This window comes from Papilio polytes, unplaced genomic scaffold (genome assembly GCF_000836215.1).
Source record: "Papilio polytes unplaced genomic scaffold, Ppol_1.0 DF823688.1, whole genome shotgun sequence".
In the NCBI taxonomy this organism is placed as follows: domain Eukaryota; kingdom Metazoa; phylum Arthropoda; class Insecta; order Lepidoptera; family Papilionidae; genus Papilio; species Papilio polytes.
In genome coordinates this window covers 514,460-533,754 of record NW_013525516.1, presented here as the reverse complement: position 1 = coordinate 533,754, position 19,295 = coordinate 514,460, and the positions used below count along the sequence as shown (strand labels likewise).

Genomic DNA, 19,295 nt, shown 5'->3' with positions numbered 1-19,295 from the left:
TAAATTAACTCTTTTTATTTATTTGATAAGTGTATGCTAGATAAGAAATTAATTCTTTTTATATATTTGACAGGTGTATGCTGGATCACACACATACCCCGGCGAGGGAGTTTATTTACTAAAATTCGATAATACATACAGTCTCTGGCGATCAAAAACATTGTACTACAAAGTATATTACACCCAGTAAATTTATTTTATATAGTATTGTAGAGCCATGACATAATCTATCGATATACAGGATGATTCTTAACCGACATACTTTGCGTTTAAATGATAGCTATTGAAGTCCTCTAACTACATAAAACCGTTGATCCGTCCATTAGGAATCACCCTGTATAACGTAATATATAGTTATTTATTGTTTATAAGTAAAGTTATACTTTATGTATTGCCTGAGAAGTTATTTTTGTGCAATAAGAGCTTACAAATTTTGCTTAAGTATAAAAATATACTATAAACATTACATAAGTATTTTGTTATTTCGGAATTACTTTAAAATTTGTTTTAAGTTATTTATTTATATGAATTCATAATATAATTAGAATATAATATATTTATGAGTATTTTATTAAATAGTTTTTTTTTTTAATTTTCCAAGATTGTACAAGATGGTCACATCAACAATTTTATTTCAAAGTTATATACTGAAAAAACAAAACTTAAGGTAAATTAAAATTTAGTTCTTATCAATGTAATATTTTATAATTCTGTCAAAAATTTTATATTTTGCGAAACGTTGGCAATTTTCTGGTTTTGTTATATGTAGTCGTAAGGAAAAGGAAAAATTATAATGTCTTATAGAGATAGAAATAAATTAGATAAATTGCATAACATTATATTTATATATGTAGTAAATGTTGTAAGGAAAAATTTAGAAAATTATGTAATTTTACATAGACAACACTTATAAGTTTTATTTGTCCTAAAGTACATTATACATAGTATATTTGATGGTTATCTATGGTCCTCACTTCAATGTCAGGTATTTTATAACGTAAACTATCTTGTAAAGTTTATATTAATATTTGTACAACAACCAAACTAAGCATGTTATGTCAATAACGCGCGTCATTTTCAAATCGCCTATCTATTTCTGTATATCTATGTACTTGTGCTGTAGTGGTCTCGTTATGTTTTATATAATTATGTCCGTGTAGGTTTGACATATTTTCAGACACCAACCTAAATCTGCGCCTCTCATACAGGGATATCCTTGTTTGACTATACTAATATACTGTGCCATTTTTAATTTTTTGACCGCTTATATAATTTCTTAGTAGGTACTTAATCGTAGAGTTCAAATTTCGTAATTAGTATTGAGAAGAATGTACATTTCATTGTCGTTGTCTAATGTTTATCTAGTTTTAAATGAGTTGTAGTCAGCATATGTGTGATATTTATCTAGATTCTTACAGTACCTAAAGCTTCATCTAAACTAGCTATTTAATATATATTTCTGTTTTAATTGACCGAGAATATTGTTAATTTAAAAATGTCAAGTATGTTGTTCCTATGTAACTTAAGCGAAAGGTTCGCCATGATGTAGATTCAAGGATAGGGATAATTTAAAATTTTAATGCTGCAACTCATTGGATTATCGTAATTATTTGTTTTCGTTGTCAAACATTTCATTGCACATATTTTAGGTTAGATTTTAGTCCTTGGTGTACATAATAACGAATTATTTTGGCACAAATTCGTTGCGTTTAAGTTGTAGATGTTTGCTTTAAAGAAATATCATGATTATTTTTATGAATTAAAAAAAATATATAAGACATCTGTATTGAAAGTAGTATTACAAAAATTTTATGTTTATTTAATCCCTTCGGTTCTTAAATATTTTATTTGTTAGAATGATACTGTAACACTAATTACTATGTGCACTATAATTTACATGTCCGTTATATGTACTATTTCAAGCGGATATCATATCCCGTGAGAATAAATGAGCATTTATTGATGTATGATTTTGGCTTTTATTTTTCAACCTGTAAAAAATTATACCCTTGGAGAATAGCACATTCACCATGTGCCTTCGCTGTAAAATTATGTATAGGAAAATCGAAAGGTTACAAGATATTAAATTCACTTTACAATGTGTCGACAATAAATTGAAATATAAAAAAGTGCACAATAACAATATGGCATGTTTTGGTAGAATTTGAAAGTTTGTATATGGCAATATTGATTGATAGAGCTACGATTAACTTTCCAACTTTTTTAAATTAAATTATTACTTTTTGAGAAAAAACGAAAATGTTTGCAGAGAAATTCGGGTAGTCTTTAATGATTATTCACTATCGCAATATCTGATTTGTTTGTCGTTTAATTTCTTCGTTTAACAATATTTGTGATTAATCTTTGATGTACAAAAACAGTTGGCAGTTGGCACTTGACAGTTTTTGACTGCCAGCTGACAAGTGACAATGACAGGACGGAACTTTTATTTCATATTTCATAATCTAACAATTTAATTTCTGTGTTTCATCCTGACAGACAGATGTTTGTTTTATTTTTTAGGAGTTTTAAAAAGTACATACAAAATGTTACAGCGATTAGTACATGTAACTTTAAATGTTAAAATATGTAACAGACATAATCCATTACTATTTGGAATACCCTTTCGGAGCCAAGCTAGACACAACTGTGGATTCAGGTTATATTCTAGTCACAAAGTTTCAGCCTTACGAAACTATTATGAACGGACTGCAATAAAAGGAAGCGGGTTAATGTCCTTAAAGTCCAGATTTTACAGTAGCCAGGTTGATACACAAAGAAATAATGCTCAATTTGAAAGTGTTAATTTAAAAACTTCGATAGGCAAATCAAAGAAAGTCGATTTGAGATCTAAATCTTCAGAACTGAAACGTTTACTTTCTCTGGCTGCGCCTGAAAAATGGACATTAACTGGTAAGTAAATTTTTTTTGTTTATTATTTTGTTTGGTTTTCCTGTTCTATGCAGGTCAAAACAAAATCTTGTTTACTATGTCTACTGTTTTGTTTACATTAGTAACAGTAAAATGCAAAATATAGTCCAATACAATTAGAAAAAGGTGAAAGAGTAGGTTGATGGGATATACCAGCCATTTCAAATTGAAAAGTGGAACATTCATCTAACTAATATTATAAATGCGAAAGTTTAGATGGATGGATGGATGGATGTTTGTTAGAGTTTGTAGCCTAAACGGCTGAAGAGATCTCAATTAAATTTTGTATAGATGTAGAGGATAGTCTAGAATAACACATAGGCTACTTTCTTTTGTTTTTTTTTTAATACCACGCAGATGGAGTCGCGGGCGAAAGCTATTAAAATAAAAAACTGATCAAAAGAAATATTTATTTGTTAAAAAAAAATTAATCCTCACTCATAAACCTAATCTTAAAAATGATGTAATATACATGCAATTTTTTTTTTGTAATTGCTTTTCAGTCAAATCTTGAAAAGACACAAAATGCTATTTAATATTAGTAACAGATTAAGTATTTATTACATCTAAAATTTTATATTTATTATTATCTGTTAACCCTTTTTCTTGGTAGTGTATCTGTAGAGATACATCAATTTTTTTTTCTAAACACTTTGGGTCATCAAGGTTAAGTGCTATGAATATTATTTTGATATTCCAAAAAATAAAATTCTGCCAAGTTAAGGGTTAAAAATACAGTACTGTGATAATTCATATTAACAGTAGTAAAAAAATCTACTTAAAAGTTGTTTTTATAAATCGGACATGATTATTTTTATCTTAGTGCTCCCAAAAAACATGTTTAGCCATTATCATAAGACCTAAGCTGATTTTTTAAAGACCAACTTCAATATATGTTATCAGTAATAACCTCTCATTGATTAGGCTACAGAAATACACCAAGAGTTTATCCATATTTATGTTGCAATCAAAACAAGTCAGTATTGTTTATAAATATTTTTAATTAATTACTTTATATTAAAACCTTCCTGTATTTGATAGATATTATTTACATGAATTTTTTCACTTATTCTAAAGTCTTTTTAATTTAATAGTAAAGTTTTTACATTGATTTCAAGAAATTGACAGAAAACTGCCGGCATAGGTTTAACACAAATATTTTACATTATAAAGTCAAATGTTTGGATAGATAGATGTTTGTTAGAGTTTGTAGCCTAGATGACTGAGTGAATCAAATGAGATTTAGCACAGATGTCAAGGTTAGTCTGGAAGAATACATAGGCTACCTACTTTTATAATTCTACATGAACACAGATGCAGGCAAAGATAGTTTAAAATATGTTCAATGGTACGAGTATACTACTGTTTTATATTCCTTTACTCATACAATGTACTTTTTCTTAAAATGTTTCCAATGAAATAACTTAAATGTAATGCATATTTAATATCTTACATTTAATTGGTCTGAATTATCCACCCAAAAAAATTGACTTCCATACCTTTTTTTAACGAGTTTTCGCCCGTGACTCCGTCCGCATGGAGTAAAAAAAAAAACAAAATTAAGTAGCATATTTCTTCTTCCAGAATACTCTACATATTTGCCAAATTTCATTGAAATTCATTCAACAGTTTAGACTACATACTTTAACAAACATCCATCCATACATCTAAAATTTCGCATTTATAATATTAGTAAGATTTACTCTGATTAAGTTTTGTCTCATTCTGATAAATAAAGGTCTCTACTTGAGTTATAATTAATTTCTTTTCAGGTGCTATTGGTTTCCTGATTGTGTCTTCGAGTGTGACAATAGCTGTTCCATTTTCCTTGGGCAAAGTTTTAGATATAATTTATAGCAGTACAAATGACCTTGGTGCGACCACGGAGAGACTTGATAGTTTATGTTTAATGTTATGTGGAGTATTTCTTGTTGGTGGCTTATGTAATTTTGGCAGAGTATACTTAATGTCGATATCAGGTAAGTTTGTTATTTTTTTAAACACATTTAGATGTATGTTTAAATTATTTATGCCAGCTACATTATTATAGTCCAAATTAGTTTGGAAAATGCAAATAGCACTTACAGTTCCCATAATTTGCATAATAGTTGCTTATTCTAGTGATTATATTTGGTTAGGACAAGAATAATTTGATGAAAGCCTGATTTTTAGGCCAGAGGATGACGCAGTCGCTGCGCAAGCAAGCATACGCTGCGATAATGCGTCAAGAGCCAGCCTGGTTCCATAGGACATCGACTGGGGAGCTCGTCAACCGTTTGTCGGCTGACACACAACTGGTGGGGAGGAACCTCAGTCAGAATGTCAGTGATGGTTTACGGTCATTACTTATGACGGTAGCCGGCGCGGGAATGATGGTGAGAATTTTTTATATTATAAGAGCTGTTCCTGTGCGACTACATTCGAAAATTGCAAATTCGAAATTCAAATGCACAAATATGGTAACAATAAAGGCCTTTGACATTAGCAATCGGTAACAATTATCGTTACCATGGCAACCTTGCTTCAATCTTGTCACCTGGTAGTTTTTGTCCCCTTCGCGCATGACGGTTTTTTCCAAATTGTTTACTCCCTACATTAAATAGCGTGATAATATGTAGCCTAAAGCGTGTGGCAAGTATAGGGCTTTTTATTAAAAAATAATTATTCAGTAACATATTGTGATTACTGACATCTTATTTAACTATAATTACAGTGTGTTTATGCTTTATTACATTAGTATAGATTTGTACTAGTACTTCTAATTAAATGTTTTTTTTTAGTTTTACATGTCCCCATCGTTGGCCCTTATCGGGCTATGCGTGGTGCCGCCCGTGTCGATGTTGGCTGTGATATACGGCAGGTTCGTCCGCAGCATCACAAGGCAGTTGCAGACCACTCTGGCTGACACTAGCGAGGTGAGATACTATACCACAACTGCTCTATACAGCATCGATATATCTAGACCATTACTCCTTTATTTTAAAATCTAACCTGTTAAATAAGGTGAACTATTAAATACCTAGAAAGCTTCAATTTAACTTAACTGAAACTAGTAATTTATCTGAAACTCAGATTTTAAAAATTTTAAGTATCGGTTTAACTCATTTAAAATCTTTATTTTTATATTATTTATGATTAATTGTTTCTCGCGACTTCGTCCGTGTGAAATTAGAGAAATAATAAAATGTACACCCTATGTTACTTACAGAAAAATTACCTTTGTAATGGTAAAGGTTTTTTTAATCGGCCCAAAAAAAAAGAAACGAATACATACAAAAATACTATTAGTAAAGACTACCTATAAAATTGTTGTATTTCTAGTTAACAATGGTTTGAACTTGTGTTATTAAAAATTAAAAAGCTATGAATTTAAAAAATTTGAAGGTAGATTTTAAGATTACAATTTTTTACTGAGTACACATGAACGACATATAATTTTAAATATTAAAATACACGCGAAATATAAATCTGCATTGAATGTTTCAATGTTTACACCGCCATTTACTCTTTACTACTCACTTATTTAAAAAAAAAGTACTTTGAGCAATGTTTCGAACCACCAAGATGTTTGATAAATACAATTTTTCTATGTCAAATATATATTTGACTAGGATTTGGGCAGCAACGCAAACGCCCGGTTTGCTCTTGCATGTACAGTTGGTTAGTAGTGCTCAATAACGACTGGTAATCTACTGGCATAGTGGTATGTAAATGGCACCAGGGATTCCATACAATTTATGACAGTCCGCACAGTCCAACTGTACTGGCCAATTGTTAACCGGGCAAAATAAAATACGCTGCAGTCTACTGGGTATTTATACATAAAATATAAATACCCAGTAGACTACTTAGTACCCAGTAGTTACTATATATGTATAGTAGTATGTTTTTGTAATTTTTTAATAATACTTTACAGTTGGCGGAAGAGAAGATTTCAAATATAAAAACGGTAAAAGCGTTCAGTAAGGAAGCGAAGGAATGTGAATCGTACGCACAGAGAATAGAAACCGTATTGAAATTGGCATACAAGGAATCCTTGGCTGTTGGAAGTTTCTATGGATTGGTAAGAGAATAAAAAAACTTAATTGTAGTGTAATTAAAGTGTTTGGGTAATAACGTTTTATCAAATACTTTAAGTTTTTATTCTATCATACGATATAGAAATAAAAGTCACGGTCAAACTATGACATGGTTTTTTGAACCACGATCACGTGATCAGATATCCGTACCATTTACTATTAGGTTGTTGCAGATTATTTTTTAAAATCTAGTTTGTTATGATATTTTTGTATTTAATTTGCATATATCTGTATGACTAAGAAGTGCTAAAACGTCACAAATTTAGTCACCGGAAACTAAAATATTCTTTAAAACCTCAAGAGGTTTAAATAAATATTCTATTGTGTTAATTCCCAAGGGAACTGATAATAGCTATGAATATTTCCGGAAAATAGAGATACGATTGTACGTTAATTTATATATTATAAAATTTTCCATTATATAGTTTGGTATGCGCATATTTAATTGCTAGCTTTGTTTATATTTAAGAGAATTATTGTAACTAACGTAACTCCATTGTTTCCTAATACATGGGAAAATATTTCACTGATTCTTATCATATAAAACTGGAATCTTTGTTTTTAGGATTAACGAAATAGAATATTTAATTATTATTTTACACACGTTGTTTGAAACTAAAGAAATAGCGATACGGATTATTTCTTTAATAAATAGCTATGTCCGCGATTTCACTTACGTTGTTTTACTTAGAGCGATTTTAACCACCGTTTAACCTTCATAATTAATTGGACTGCTAAATGTATTCATGTTATGCCTACAAGTATATTTTTTTTTTAGCTACTAGTTCATTTATTAACGCCTATGATTTCGTCCACGTGAGAAATACATTTTCGAAAATTGTAAAATGGGTACTCACTTATTTCTGCTGAAAAGTGTTAGTCAAATAAGTTTGTCGCAGAAAATATTTGTCAATACATAGTTTCATACCCTTTACCGTTTACAATTTAAGAGATGAATTAAAAAAAATCCTTAGTTTATTAGTAAAAGTGAAATAAACCTCTTAAAGTCCTCGCTTGCATCGAAAAGCGTTATTGTCAATTTTCAAGTACACTTAAGTAAAACTCTCAAACGGCCAAGTTGTAAATATTTTCCCTTTCAGAAATATTCTTTGTGTTTCCTAGACAGGACTTTCGGGCAACACTATAATATTGCTAGTGTTGTACTACGGCGGAGGCATGGTGGCTACGGAGCAACTGACAGTGGGTCATCTGACGTCTTTCTTGCTGTATGCGGCGTACGTCGGCATCAGTATCGGAGGACTCAGCGGCTTTTATACAGAGCTGAACAAAGGTCTGGGTGCTGCGACTCGACTGTGGGAGATTATGGATAGAAAACCTTTGATTCCGGCAACAGGTTTGTTTTTAAATGATTGGTACATTTTTAATCTTTGACATTTTACTCTATGACCTCTAATCAAAGAGCAAATGTGTGTTATAACGCAAGTTTTACTATCTTTTCTTTCGTTGATTTTAAACTGCATATCGCTGTTTTACGTTTTTTTTATATACTATGTACTTTACAAATCAAAGTAGACACAACTTAATATATTTTAACGGTATCATTGCCCCAATATGGAATTTGTTTTCCATTTACTTTTGTTTATTTAATATTTTGCTTGTAGGTGGCCTCCGACCAGAGACAAGACCGAAGGGTGAAATAGTATTAGAGAATGTGACATTCTCATACCAAGGTGCTCCGTTGATCAGGGGAATGAATTTACATTTAACTCCGGGCAAATCAATCGCGCTGGTTGGTCGGTCTGGTTGCGGCAAGAGTACCATAGCCTCGCTGATTTTGAGGTTATACGACCCTGAGGAAGGTCGGATATTGTTGGACGGTGTGGATATAAGACATTTGGATCCTGTCTGGTTGAGAAGTCATATTGGTTTCGTGAGTCAGGTAAGTCGACCTGGAACCTATAAATGAAGTAATTTTAAGTTTCTTGTTGCCTATATATCGTTTTATTTCTTACATTACAGGAACCAGTTCTTTTTAGTGGGTCAATAAAAGATAATATATTGTATGGCTCGCTGGATGACCGTGAGGAAATGATCGAGATTAACGTAAGAATTTTTATAATAACTGCGTATTATAAAAATATTTATTACCAACTTTAAGGCGTTTTAATGAGATACACAATATTACACTAACATTTTCAGAGTTAACGAGTAGGTATTATTTATCTATATGCAATTTTAATCTTTATTCCCTAACAATTAGGTATAAAATCGTAGACCGTGCGCAGGTGAATTGTCTTGCAATTGTCAACTTTGTTACGTTATCATAAGGTATAACTGTTAAAGTACCGTACGCGGATGACTTGTCAAGCAATTACCAACTTTGTTACCTTACGGTAAGGTAGCATTAGTGATGTACCGTGCGCGGATAAATTGTCCTGCGATTATGAACTTTATCACCTTATGTTAAGGTGTGCAATGTGCAGGGTAAGATGGAGCCGGCGTGGCTGGTGGCGGCGCGCACGGCACAGCTGCAGGACTTGGGCGCGTCGCGCGCGGGCTGGCGGCGCGAGGTGGGCGCGGGCGGCTCGCACCTCAGCGGCGGACAGAAGCAGCGCGTCGCCATCGCGCGCGCCGTCGTCAAGGTAACCACGTACAGGGTGTGCGGGATTCGACATTATATAGCATGTTCAGAAATAACAGCATTTGGAATATTTTTCAGTTAAGATAGTATGGTTTAAGAATCTTTATTTACCTTAATAATTAAATAGTATGTGATATAGAAATAAAGATGAAATATAGGATCTCAATAATAATAATTACAATAAATTAATAGAGTAAGTTTGCACCAAGCTAGTACTTTAGTCGAATACCGAGTAATTAAGCAGCTACAATTTTCTCTACTGCCCTAAAAGTCTTTAGCAATCAACGTCAACTTTTACTAATAAATTCGTATAAAATGAATCGCCTCGACTAAATTATGCTATCTATGCGATTCAATTGTTGTTCAGACACATTTAGTTACTATTTACTCGGTGCTCAACTAAATTACTAGCCTAGTGCGACCATCTATTAAAGAAATCCTAATCCTAGCTGTAGATTTATCCGCTGATGAAAAACTAAATTCCTTTTCAGAATCCAAAAATCTTAATACTCGACGAAGCTACTTCAGCTTTGGACGCTTATTCTGAATATCTAGTTGACAAAGCTTTAAAGGATATCAGCAGAGACCGCACCGTGCTCACTATAGCACACAGACTCAGCACCATACAGTCCGCAGACGAGGTGGCGGTCGTCGACAACGGATGTATCGTAGAACAAGGCACATATACCGACCTCATGTCTAAAGATAATGGAGTCTTCAAAGAACTCATCACACATCAAACGTTCGCCTCAAAGTCCAGAGAGAAAAGCGAAATACAACGACAATGACAAAGTCAAATGAAGGTCATGACTCATGACATTGTTATTTGTTAGAAAATTTTATTATTTATTTTTTATGTTGGGATATTTAATATTAAAAAACGAATAAATTATAAATTACAGGATTTAAAAATATAAGAAATTTATAGCAAGGTTAATGAAATAATATATACTCAATCTTTCAAGATTTATTGTTTAAAATGTAATGAAAAATTGCAAACGTACAAAGGTAATCAGTATATTTATGGTCCAAAATGAAATACTCTGAATATGTACAATATATATTAAATAATTGTTCCATTAAACGTTCATATGCTGTACAAATCCACGCTACACTTGTATCACAAATTGTGCAAATTATGATAATTCAAGCGACTTCATATCAATTGTAAGATAGAATATTTTTGTAAAGATGTAAAAAATATCTGGTGCAAAATAATAAATTATCACAATTTTTTTTTCTTACGCAAAGCACAAAGTGAGCGAGATGAACATATACTTTATCGCCTGTGTGCAACAGGGATAAAACGTATCTCTTTCGCGCCATTTTGAAGCGCTGACAGTTTGTCAAATCTAGTCTACGGCCGGTATTGCATCGATTTTTTTTATTACTTTTTTTTGTAAATTAAAGTACTAAGCTGCAATGTGCAATATTGGTGACGGATATTTGACAATTCTAACCCCACTAAAATTTAATACGTAGGTATTTATATTTTTACCTTAAACTATGAATTTTCATACTGAAACCTTCTGTAATTTTTTTTGACTATTTTACAGATTATAATTATTCGGTTTTGGTGTCATATTTAAATGCTGAGTCCTTTTGGGTAACATAAAATGCAACTTTTTATACTGAGACTGTTTTAAATTACCAGATATTATTGAATTTTTGAGAGGCAGTGTCAGTTCGAAATGATTAAACAAAGAGGCAATTAAGAAAGTAGGCGTTCTTCAAAGTCGAATCTTTTTAAAGTTCAAAGTCGAAAACTATAGTTACCCAACTCGACTGTTCCTATTGAAGGCAATATATTATTATATTTGTTGTGAACTAGATGTACATTTTCTTTAATTTAAATATTGCAATTGTGATTGCAGTAAAATTATTATGTATGTATTTTAAATCGTATGTTTGACGGGTATTGGCTTACGTTGTTATAGTGAAATGGAATAAAATACTTGTTGTTATTTTTACATTTTTTTTATTCTTTAACATATATGTATGTCAGGAATTAAAAGAAAAAGGCGGACTACAATACTTGTTTACCCCTTTTGGTTAGGAGTGAATATTTTTTGTGTTAGTAAAAGAGCTCTTTATGCAGCTAACTGATATCTTATCTGTATTTCTTATCAAATAATGAAACAAAGTTAAGGCGATGTAATGGTTTTCTTTGAAATGGTGTTGATAAGATGTAACTAAATTTATCACCCCCACCTATTTTAAGCAGGTTTGACGTATTTCTATTAAGCGTGGTCTTGACTCGATTTTGTTATTAATAAGCGACGTATAATTAAAAACGTATAAAGAAAAAAATATTTCGATGCTAAGAGCACGTTTCTCTTAGTTCAGTGTAATCTAACAGATTTTTTTTATAACGGAAGGTGGTAAACGAGAAGGCCGCCTGAATAGACATCCGCAATTGCAAATGCATTGCCTAGCCTTAATTGACAAAAGAGGAATCGCACATAAACAGGATATTTCCCCTTCCTGTGCGTCTCCTCCGGTGTCAAATCCACTTTTCCTTCCCCTCAGTTCCTCTTAAGAAAAGGGCGGAAAGGAAAAGGGACCAAACTTTTTCTGTACTTCAATTTCTTAAAAGACGAGTTGTCACGCCACTGGATATATATTTCGTAAATAAGTTATTATGAATTGAATAACAAGCTATATTTATATTTTTTAAATAAAAAATTAAACAAGATTATGATAGGATTTTTAATAAGGATAGGAAATAGGTCCGGTTAGTTACTGATTACTTATGATTCTATATAAAAAAGATTGTTATCTTTATGAATTACCGAGTGTACCTTGCCCTATGACGGTTTATGTGGAGCGCGCCAAAACGCAACGCAAGTCGTTTGTTTGTTATTTGCGCGCCGTTCTTCTACTGATACGTTCTTGTAACATGTCCCTCAGTAAAATCTTCGATTCTTTCGCGAAACAGTTTTTAAAAATCACCCCATATAAAAGCTTCACAAAACAAACAATATGGCGGTCGCTTCCAAATTCCCGGGCTTTTTCCCGCCCTTTCGGAACGCAAACTGCACTAGATTTAGATAATAAAATTTTAAATTCGCCGTGGGGTGAAATTAAAGTTGGGAACGAAACTTTAACTGAATATGTGTTTAGTGATTACGAGTTATGGGACGACAAGCCATCAGTGGTAAGTCTATTTTTTTTTTCGTTATTTTTCATTATTTTTAAAGTTTTTTTGATTGGTATGAATTTTTAATTTTTCCTTTACCATAATTTTAAAAACATGCCATTACAATTATTATTAGAAATCATCAATCTAAAGAATTTGTTGACGATATCCCAAAAAAAAATCTAAAACATGATTTACTTGCCTGAAAACCTTTTTTTTAAATTACAACATTAAAAAATTTGAAAACCTCCTCCAATAACGCTTATTATAACTGTAAAAATGTAGTTGTCTACAGATTTTTTACTATATATATTTTAGAGCACAACATAAAGTAACCTTTGATTCGGTAAAAGAGTAAACAGCGATAATAAAAAAAAGTCGTGCGGTACAAAGTTCGCGGCAATCTATATTTGCCTGAACGCGGACGCGGACTGAGATGTTAATATAAATAGTCACTGTCCGAAGGTTAAGGTTACAGAGAGTCACTTGCCAAGTCAATTTTACCATGTAAACAATAATTTTATATGGAAATAATACTTATTAATTAATTACAGGTAATATTTAATATAACGATTTAGTTCCATAACCTTAATTAAGACCGGATTTGTGCAAGGTCCATAACAAAATATGTTACATATGATAGACTATAATTGCAGCAATTTTTATATCATAATTATAATATTACTCTCAAGGTTTCTATAAGGTCATGTTAGAATAAGTTTTTAAATAATAGCTTCACATTCTAACACATTCAACTATTGTTGACAAAAAATTGCATTATTTACATCAGTGCTTAAACATTTGTTATCTCATTAACTTGTCAAATATTGAAAGAGATGGCAATACTCACGATTTTAGTGTATTTGTTTACTATCTAGACATGCGGCGTTTCTGGTCGCTCATACCCATACGGGATGCTGAGGATGATGGTGGAGAAATGCGCGATGGCTCTACTAAGCCACATGAAGCTGTCTCCCGGCGAAAGAATTGGTTTAATACTACCTAATATCCCGGAATTCGCTGCAATTATACATGGCGCTATTCGCGCTGGATTGGTTGTTACATTTGCCAACCCGTTATATACTGCTGGTAAGTATATGAAAAGTTAATTGTTAAGAATAAGAATATCTTTGTTGCACACTAACTAAAACTACATCAGTGTTGCTTCTAAACTAGGATTCCTGTTTTTAAGAAGCCAAGGTCTTCTCTTAAAAAATGATACATTCATGTGTAGTGTGAAAAAAAATAGTTATTTAGGAAATTAAAAAATAAAAAAAATCTTGCAAATATTTTTCTTTTCCTCTGAATTTTAAATTATTATCTATTTATCTCACATATAGTGTCAATAGTAGCGAAGCATTTTCCATTCCTTCAAAGAAGGAACCAAAAATACTAATAAAAAACCGCTAAATGCTAAACAAATATTGGTTCCAATACCTTCAAATCAAGCCATTTATGATATCAATGAACTCTTCACGATTTACTCTGCATTTACATTTCACAATGTCACGTGCGCTGCTATAGTAAACATTACTTCATTTATCATCGTACTTTAACCTCCATCTGGTTAATTAATACAGCTGTATCTAATAGGTAATAGGTTTCCTTATCAATTGCTAGTTGAACGTATAACCTATTAGTTTTAATTTAACCGTGTTTGTTGGTAATTATTTCGTACGATTATATACGTTATATCAAACGTAGGCTGCGGCCACGAAAATTGCGACAAGTCAGCGCGACTCACATAGACATTTTCACCTGATGTTTTGAATGGCTATGTAAGCTGATATTTTTGCCCACTGGGCTCTGCTCCGCCGCCCCGCTCGACGCAGGTTTTGTGGCCGTGGTCTTAGACTAGAATAGTATGTAGCTGGCTGATTTATTCATTGATGATTTTATAATAAAAAAAAAAATGCATCGAAGTGGCCCAAAGAAGTTCTATAGTTCGTTTAAAAAAAAGGAAGTACGCACTGGTTTAGTGAATTCCTATTCAAGCTTGAAGGTTAATTTGTAATTCTGTGTTCACAGAGGAGGTTCGCAGACAGTTCGTAGATTGTGGTGTAAAGGCTATAGGTACTATAGAGATGTTCATGCCACTCGCGTTGGAAGTCAGCAAATCTCTTAAGGACTACAAGGGAACTATTTGGGTGGGAGGTGAAGATGATAAAGTTAAAGGTGAATTTAACAAGAATGTCTATAATATTATTTTTGCTTCATTGCCCTTTTATTAAAGTTCCTAAAAGAGAATCTTATGGTAACCGTTTAGTTTTTATTTGATTTATGTTGCGGTAAAAATGTTGATAGCAATGAATAACAAATTAGTTATTTACAATAATCGCATATACTTTTCGGATACTTCCGCGATCTAGAGAGACCAATAATCAAGAAATTCGAAGACAGACCAACGTTCTTTTCTTCGTAAACAAATTTTTATATTAACATTTGCAGGTATATTTGGTCTGCGTTCACTTTTAATGGCGGACCACAGCGCGGAGTTGCCGCAGTTGAACTGCGACGACGTCTGCCTCATCCCGTACTCCAGCGGGACCACGGGAATGCCCAAAGGTGTCATGCTGACACACGCCAACCTCGTCTCCAACTTGAAGCAAGCTCAATGCCCCAAGGTCATGAAATATCAAGGAGAAAAAGGTTGGAATCTTTCTTAATGTTATTTGTATTATGCTTTTTTTACATTACCTTATGTATCAGAGGTATTAGCTTCGTTCGTAAGTTTTTTGTTCTTCGTGAATCTTACTTATGTTACTATCATACCAATATTACAAATGCGAAAGGATGGATGGATGTTTGTTAGAGTTTGTAGCCTAAACGGCTGATCGGATCTCGAATAAATTTGGCATATACGCAAAGGATAGTCTGGAATGGGCACATAGGCTGCGCACTTTTTTTTTTAATTTCACGCGGACGAAGTCGCAGGCGAAAGCTAGTAAAAAATAAATACCCTATGTTCTCTATGAGATCTATGGAAACTGACGGTAAATATGGTTATTGTTTCAGGACACGGCGACGTAATCCTTACGGTACCTCCGTTCTTCCATATCTACGGATTTAATGCAGTGCTCAACTACAACCTCAGTCTAGGATACCACATCGTCTCCATGCCTAAGTAAGTTCAATAATTAAATCACATTAATATGTATTAACACATACACATTAATGTATAAACAACAGGTATTTGACAGATTGAAGGCAGTACTTATGAAGCAAGTTGTTTAAAAGTCGTTTAAGTATCGGCCGTTTAAGTATAGTTGCTTACTAACTTAAAAGTAGTCTTTTGAATGTGTGAAAATGGATTATACAAGTATAGTCTTGTTTACGATTGTACATTTTTAACGATAAAATAATAAAGCTTTAAGAAATCATACTAATATTATAAATGTGAAAGTTTGGATGGATGGATAGATGGATGTTTGTTAGAGTTTGTAGCCTAAACGACAGACGGATCTGGATGAAATTTAGAATAGATGTAGAGGATACTCTGGAAGAACACATAGACTACTCTTTTTTAATTCTGCGCGGACGGAGTCGCGGGCGAAAACCAGTTTAATATAAAATGTTCTATCTCTTTCAGATTTACACCAGAAGATTACATAAAATGTCTAGTAGAATACAAACCAACTACGCTATTCGTGGTGCCGTCGCTGCTGGCGTTCTTGGCCACGCACCCCCTCGTGAAGAAGGAGCACCTGCAGTCGCTGCAGACCATCATGGTGGGCGCGGCCCCCACCACCGACAGCATGCTCGAGAAGTTCCTGCTCAAGTGTGAGAGGACTAAAGACGAAATTAAATTGTTACAAGGTATGCACATGTATTACATAATATTTTATTTCTTTTATATCTTACTAATATTATAAATATGAAAGTTCAAATGGATGAATGGATGTTTGTTACAGTTTGTAGCCTAAACGGCTGAATGGATCTCGTTGATATTTGGCATAGACGTGGAAAAACACAAAGGCTACTCAATTTTTTTTGTGCCACGCGGACGGAGTCGCTGGCGAAAGCTAGTATATTATAGATGTTATTTTTAATATAGAGAAACGCAATGGAAGATCTTTTTTTTTCTTTAATGAGTAATGTCAAACTCCTTAATACTTTGTAATTCTCTTACTCCAGTGATATCTTGTTTTCAACACAATAAAATACTCTCTTTAGAGTTACTATAACTCTAATTAACGTAAAAAAATATATATCTTTAAAATCAACTACCAGTGCCGTATGACGCGGTGGGGGGAGGGGGGCAGGGAACCTGACAAAAAGTGAAGCCACAGAACTGCAAATTGACTCCCTAATAATAGTAAAAAAGAGAGCGCCTTAGAATGCTCACCCAGGGCATTAGTAAACCTAGAAACGGCGTTGGTAGGAACCCACATAGCATTGGCGTCGGTAGCCAATGATTTAACTAGAAGGGACTATTCGGCCTTATTCGTAATAGTTTTTATATCTATTCGACATTTCTGGAGTTTGTAGTCTCACGCCTGTGTCTTACAGCACCATGTTTGTGCACAGGTTACGGTATGACAGAGAGCTCGCCTGTGACGTTGATGACTCCATACATATATCCATACAACAAGGTGGGCTCCGTGGGACAGTTAATACCGAGCACGCAGGCCAGGATTGTCTCACTGAGTACTGGGGAGAACTTAGACGCACATAAGTCTGGGGAACTGTACCTACGAGGGCCCCAAGTAAGTTATATTTATGTTATCATAATTTTTTACCAACTAAGCATAACACACGTAACACAGAAAAACTCTCCACCTTCCACAATCCCTTGCTAAGTTTATGTGCTTGAAGCTTCCTTTTAGGTATTTTGGTCGTAAATTACATAAAGTTACGTCCAATTTTTTTTTATTTCAATATTTTTGATATATCATTATCTTTACTTTTGTATCTAAATACTACCTTTAGCATATCCTTTGTAGCCATCCACATTCAATTTTAATAGAACTCTAATATTATAAGTGGAAAAATTTGTATTTTTGTATGTATTGAAATAACTCAAAAACTATTTCGCTGATTTAAAAGAAAATTTACACTATAAAAAACCTACGTTATCAGTGAGTAACATATGCTATGATTTTAATAAATTTTTAATTTCTCCCGGGAGAAGTTGCGAGAAACAACTAGTAATTAAGAAAACGGTATACAACAGGTAATGAAGGGTTACTGGAACAACGAGGCAGCGACGCGGGAGACGGTGGACGGCGCGGGCTGGCTGCACACCGGCGACGTCGCCTACTACGACGACGACCACTACTTCTACATCGTCGACCGCACTAAGGAACTCATCAAAGTTAAAGGCAACCAGGTATATATTATTAGTATAAAATTTAATTGTCTGGTAACTATCCAACGTGTAAAATATGTGATGAAATTATGGGATTTTGTTCTCTTATCTAAGAGTGCCGTCATTTTGAAGCTATCTAAGTCTGTATCAAGATGTGTAAGGGCTACGAAAGAATCATTGAAGTCATCATTTTTCGATTAACGACTTTGAATTAATATTTCGGAAAATTTCAATATTTGTGGTGGGAGGGGGTAGTCTAAGATCTTACATTTTATTTGAATCTTAACCTTACTCAAATGCTGAAAATTACGTGATGTACGGGACGACCTTTCAGTAGAACCGGAATCTAAATTAGAAATTTGAATAAATAATTATATTCACAGGTATCTCCTACAGAAATAGAGAGCGTGATAATGGAACAACCTGAAGTAGCTGATGTGGCTGTGGTCGGTATACCTGACGCACTCGCGGGGGAACTGCCCAAAGCATTCGTAGTACTCAAAGCGAACCACAAACTTACAGACAAACAAGTATACGATTTTGTGGCACAAAAACTAACGAAATACAAACATCTTGAAGGCGGGGTAGTTTTTCTGCAGTCCATACCAAGAAATGCAGCGGGGAAAATACTGAGAAATGAACTTAAAGTTCTAGGCACAAAGAAATAGGTATAATTAGATTTTTAATACTAGATATCTTGTTAGCAGTTCAGTGAATGTGTATTTAAGTAGAAAGTTATAGGTTATGTGTATAAATAATAAGATTAATGTAGAATTTGTAATTATTTATTTATATCAAACTTAGCTATTATATTTAAACATCAACTTGTATAAAATTATTTCCTAAACAAACAATATCCGATTTTATATTTCCTATTAAAGATTATGGTCTTAGCTTAAAGTACTTAGCTAGTTCAAAGTTTTAAAAATGTGGTATGGTTGATCTCTACAAATCATATTTCCTTAAAAAGGAACATTTTCGATGTTACCTTAAACATTTCCTTAGAAAAATAAGAAATACCTATATAATTGTTGACTTATTTTAAAATCCTATATTTATCGAGAAAATGTGACCATTGTGTAAATAAATATAATTAGTATGTATTTTTATTTACCTTTTAATACCACTTATATATTTTGTTTTAATGGGCAACAAAAATATTTTTGATTCCTTCATTCCTAAATAAATGAAGATTTTATGTAATATCTGTGCAAATGCAAGGCATTGCAGAAGAAA

The 19,295-nt window shown here is 32.9% G+C and overlaps 3 protein-coding genes across 4 annotated transcripts in view; all 3 read left to right on the top strand.

The window, feature by feature from the left end:
* The window catches only part of LOC106104394 (Golgi resident protein GCP60), a 7,828-nt gene extending 7,343 nt beyond the window's left edge, over nt 1-485 (top strand). Inside the window, exon 10 of the mRNA XM_013284438.1 lies at nt 74-485. Within this exon, the coding sequence (XP_013139892.1) occupies nt 74-190 (117 nt within the window). The 3' untranslated portion in view covers nt 191-485. The remainder of the gene's footprint in view (nt 1-73) is intronic.
* A 1,921-nt stretch (nt 486-2,406) lies between these two features.
* On the top strand, nt 2,407-10,510 carry LOC106104375 (ATP-binding cassette sub-family B member 10, mitochondrial). Its single transcript, XM_013284412.1, has 10 exons — nt 2,407-2,913; nt 4,704-4,910; nt 5,104-5,306; nt 5,712-5,846; nt 6,848-6,994; nt 8,133-8,364; nt 8,633-8,910; nt 8,991-9,074; nt 9,455-9,613; nt 10,104-10,510. Exons 1-10 carry the CDS (start codon nt 2,547-2,549, stop codon nt 10,398-10,400), a joined length of 2,109 nt encoding a protein of 702 aa, XP_013139866.1. The 5' UTR covers nt 2,407-2,546; the 3' UTR covers nt 10,401-10,510.
* Nucleotides 10,511-10,528: 18 nt separating this feature from the next.
* LOC106104371 (probable 4-coumarate--CoA ligase 3) lies at nt 10,529-19,136 on the top strand. Of its 2 annotated transcripts, none has more exons than XM_013284407.1 (9): nt 10,529-12,769; nt 13,630-13,840; nt 14,780-14,926; nt 15,200-15,400; nt 15,767-15,875; nt 16,341-16,567; nt 17,279-17,457; nt 17,925-18,080; nt 18,443-19,136. In XM_013284407.1, exons 1-9 carry the CDS (start codon nt 12,365-12,367, stop codon nt 18,725-18,727), a joined length of 1,920 nt encoding a protein of 639 aa, XP_013139861.1. In that variant the 5' UTR covers nt 10,529-12,364; the 3' UTR covers nt 18,728-19,136. The 2 variants fall into 2 exon arrangements, with proteins under 2 accessions (XP_013139861.1, XP_013139862.1); XM_013284408.1 differs by having other exon boundaries at nt 12,692-13,305.
* The last annotated feature ends 159 nt before the right edge of the window (nt 19,137-19,295 follow it).

Excerpts from the sequence above, each read along its gene's own strand:
- LOC106104375 (XM_013284412.1), top strand. The coding sequence starts at position 2,547 with ATGTTACAGCGATTAGTACATGTAACTTTAAATGTTAAAATATGTAAC. Across the intron at positions 5,847-6,847 it reads CTCTGGCTGACACTAGCGAG|TTGGCGGAAGAGAAGATTTC; the intron begins GTGAGATACTAT and ends AATACTTTACAG. Across the intron at positions 8,911-8,990 it reads ATATTGGTTTCGTGAGTCAG|GAACCAGTTCTTTTTAGTGG; the intron begins GTAAGTCGACCT and ends CTTACATTACAG.
- LOC106104371 (XM_013284407.1), top strand. The coding sequence starts at position 12,365 with ATGATTCTATATAAAAAAGATTGTTATCTTTATGAATTACCGAGTGTA. Across the intron at positions 13,841-14,779 it reads CAACCCGTTATATACTGCTG|AGGAGGTTCGCAGACAGTTC; the intron begins GTAAGTATATGA and ends CTGTGTTCACAG. Across the intron at positions 15,876-16,340 it reads CACATCGTCTCCATGCCTAA|ATTTACACCAGAAGATTACA; the intron begins GTAAGTTCAATA and ends TATCTCTTTCAG.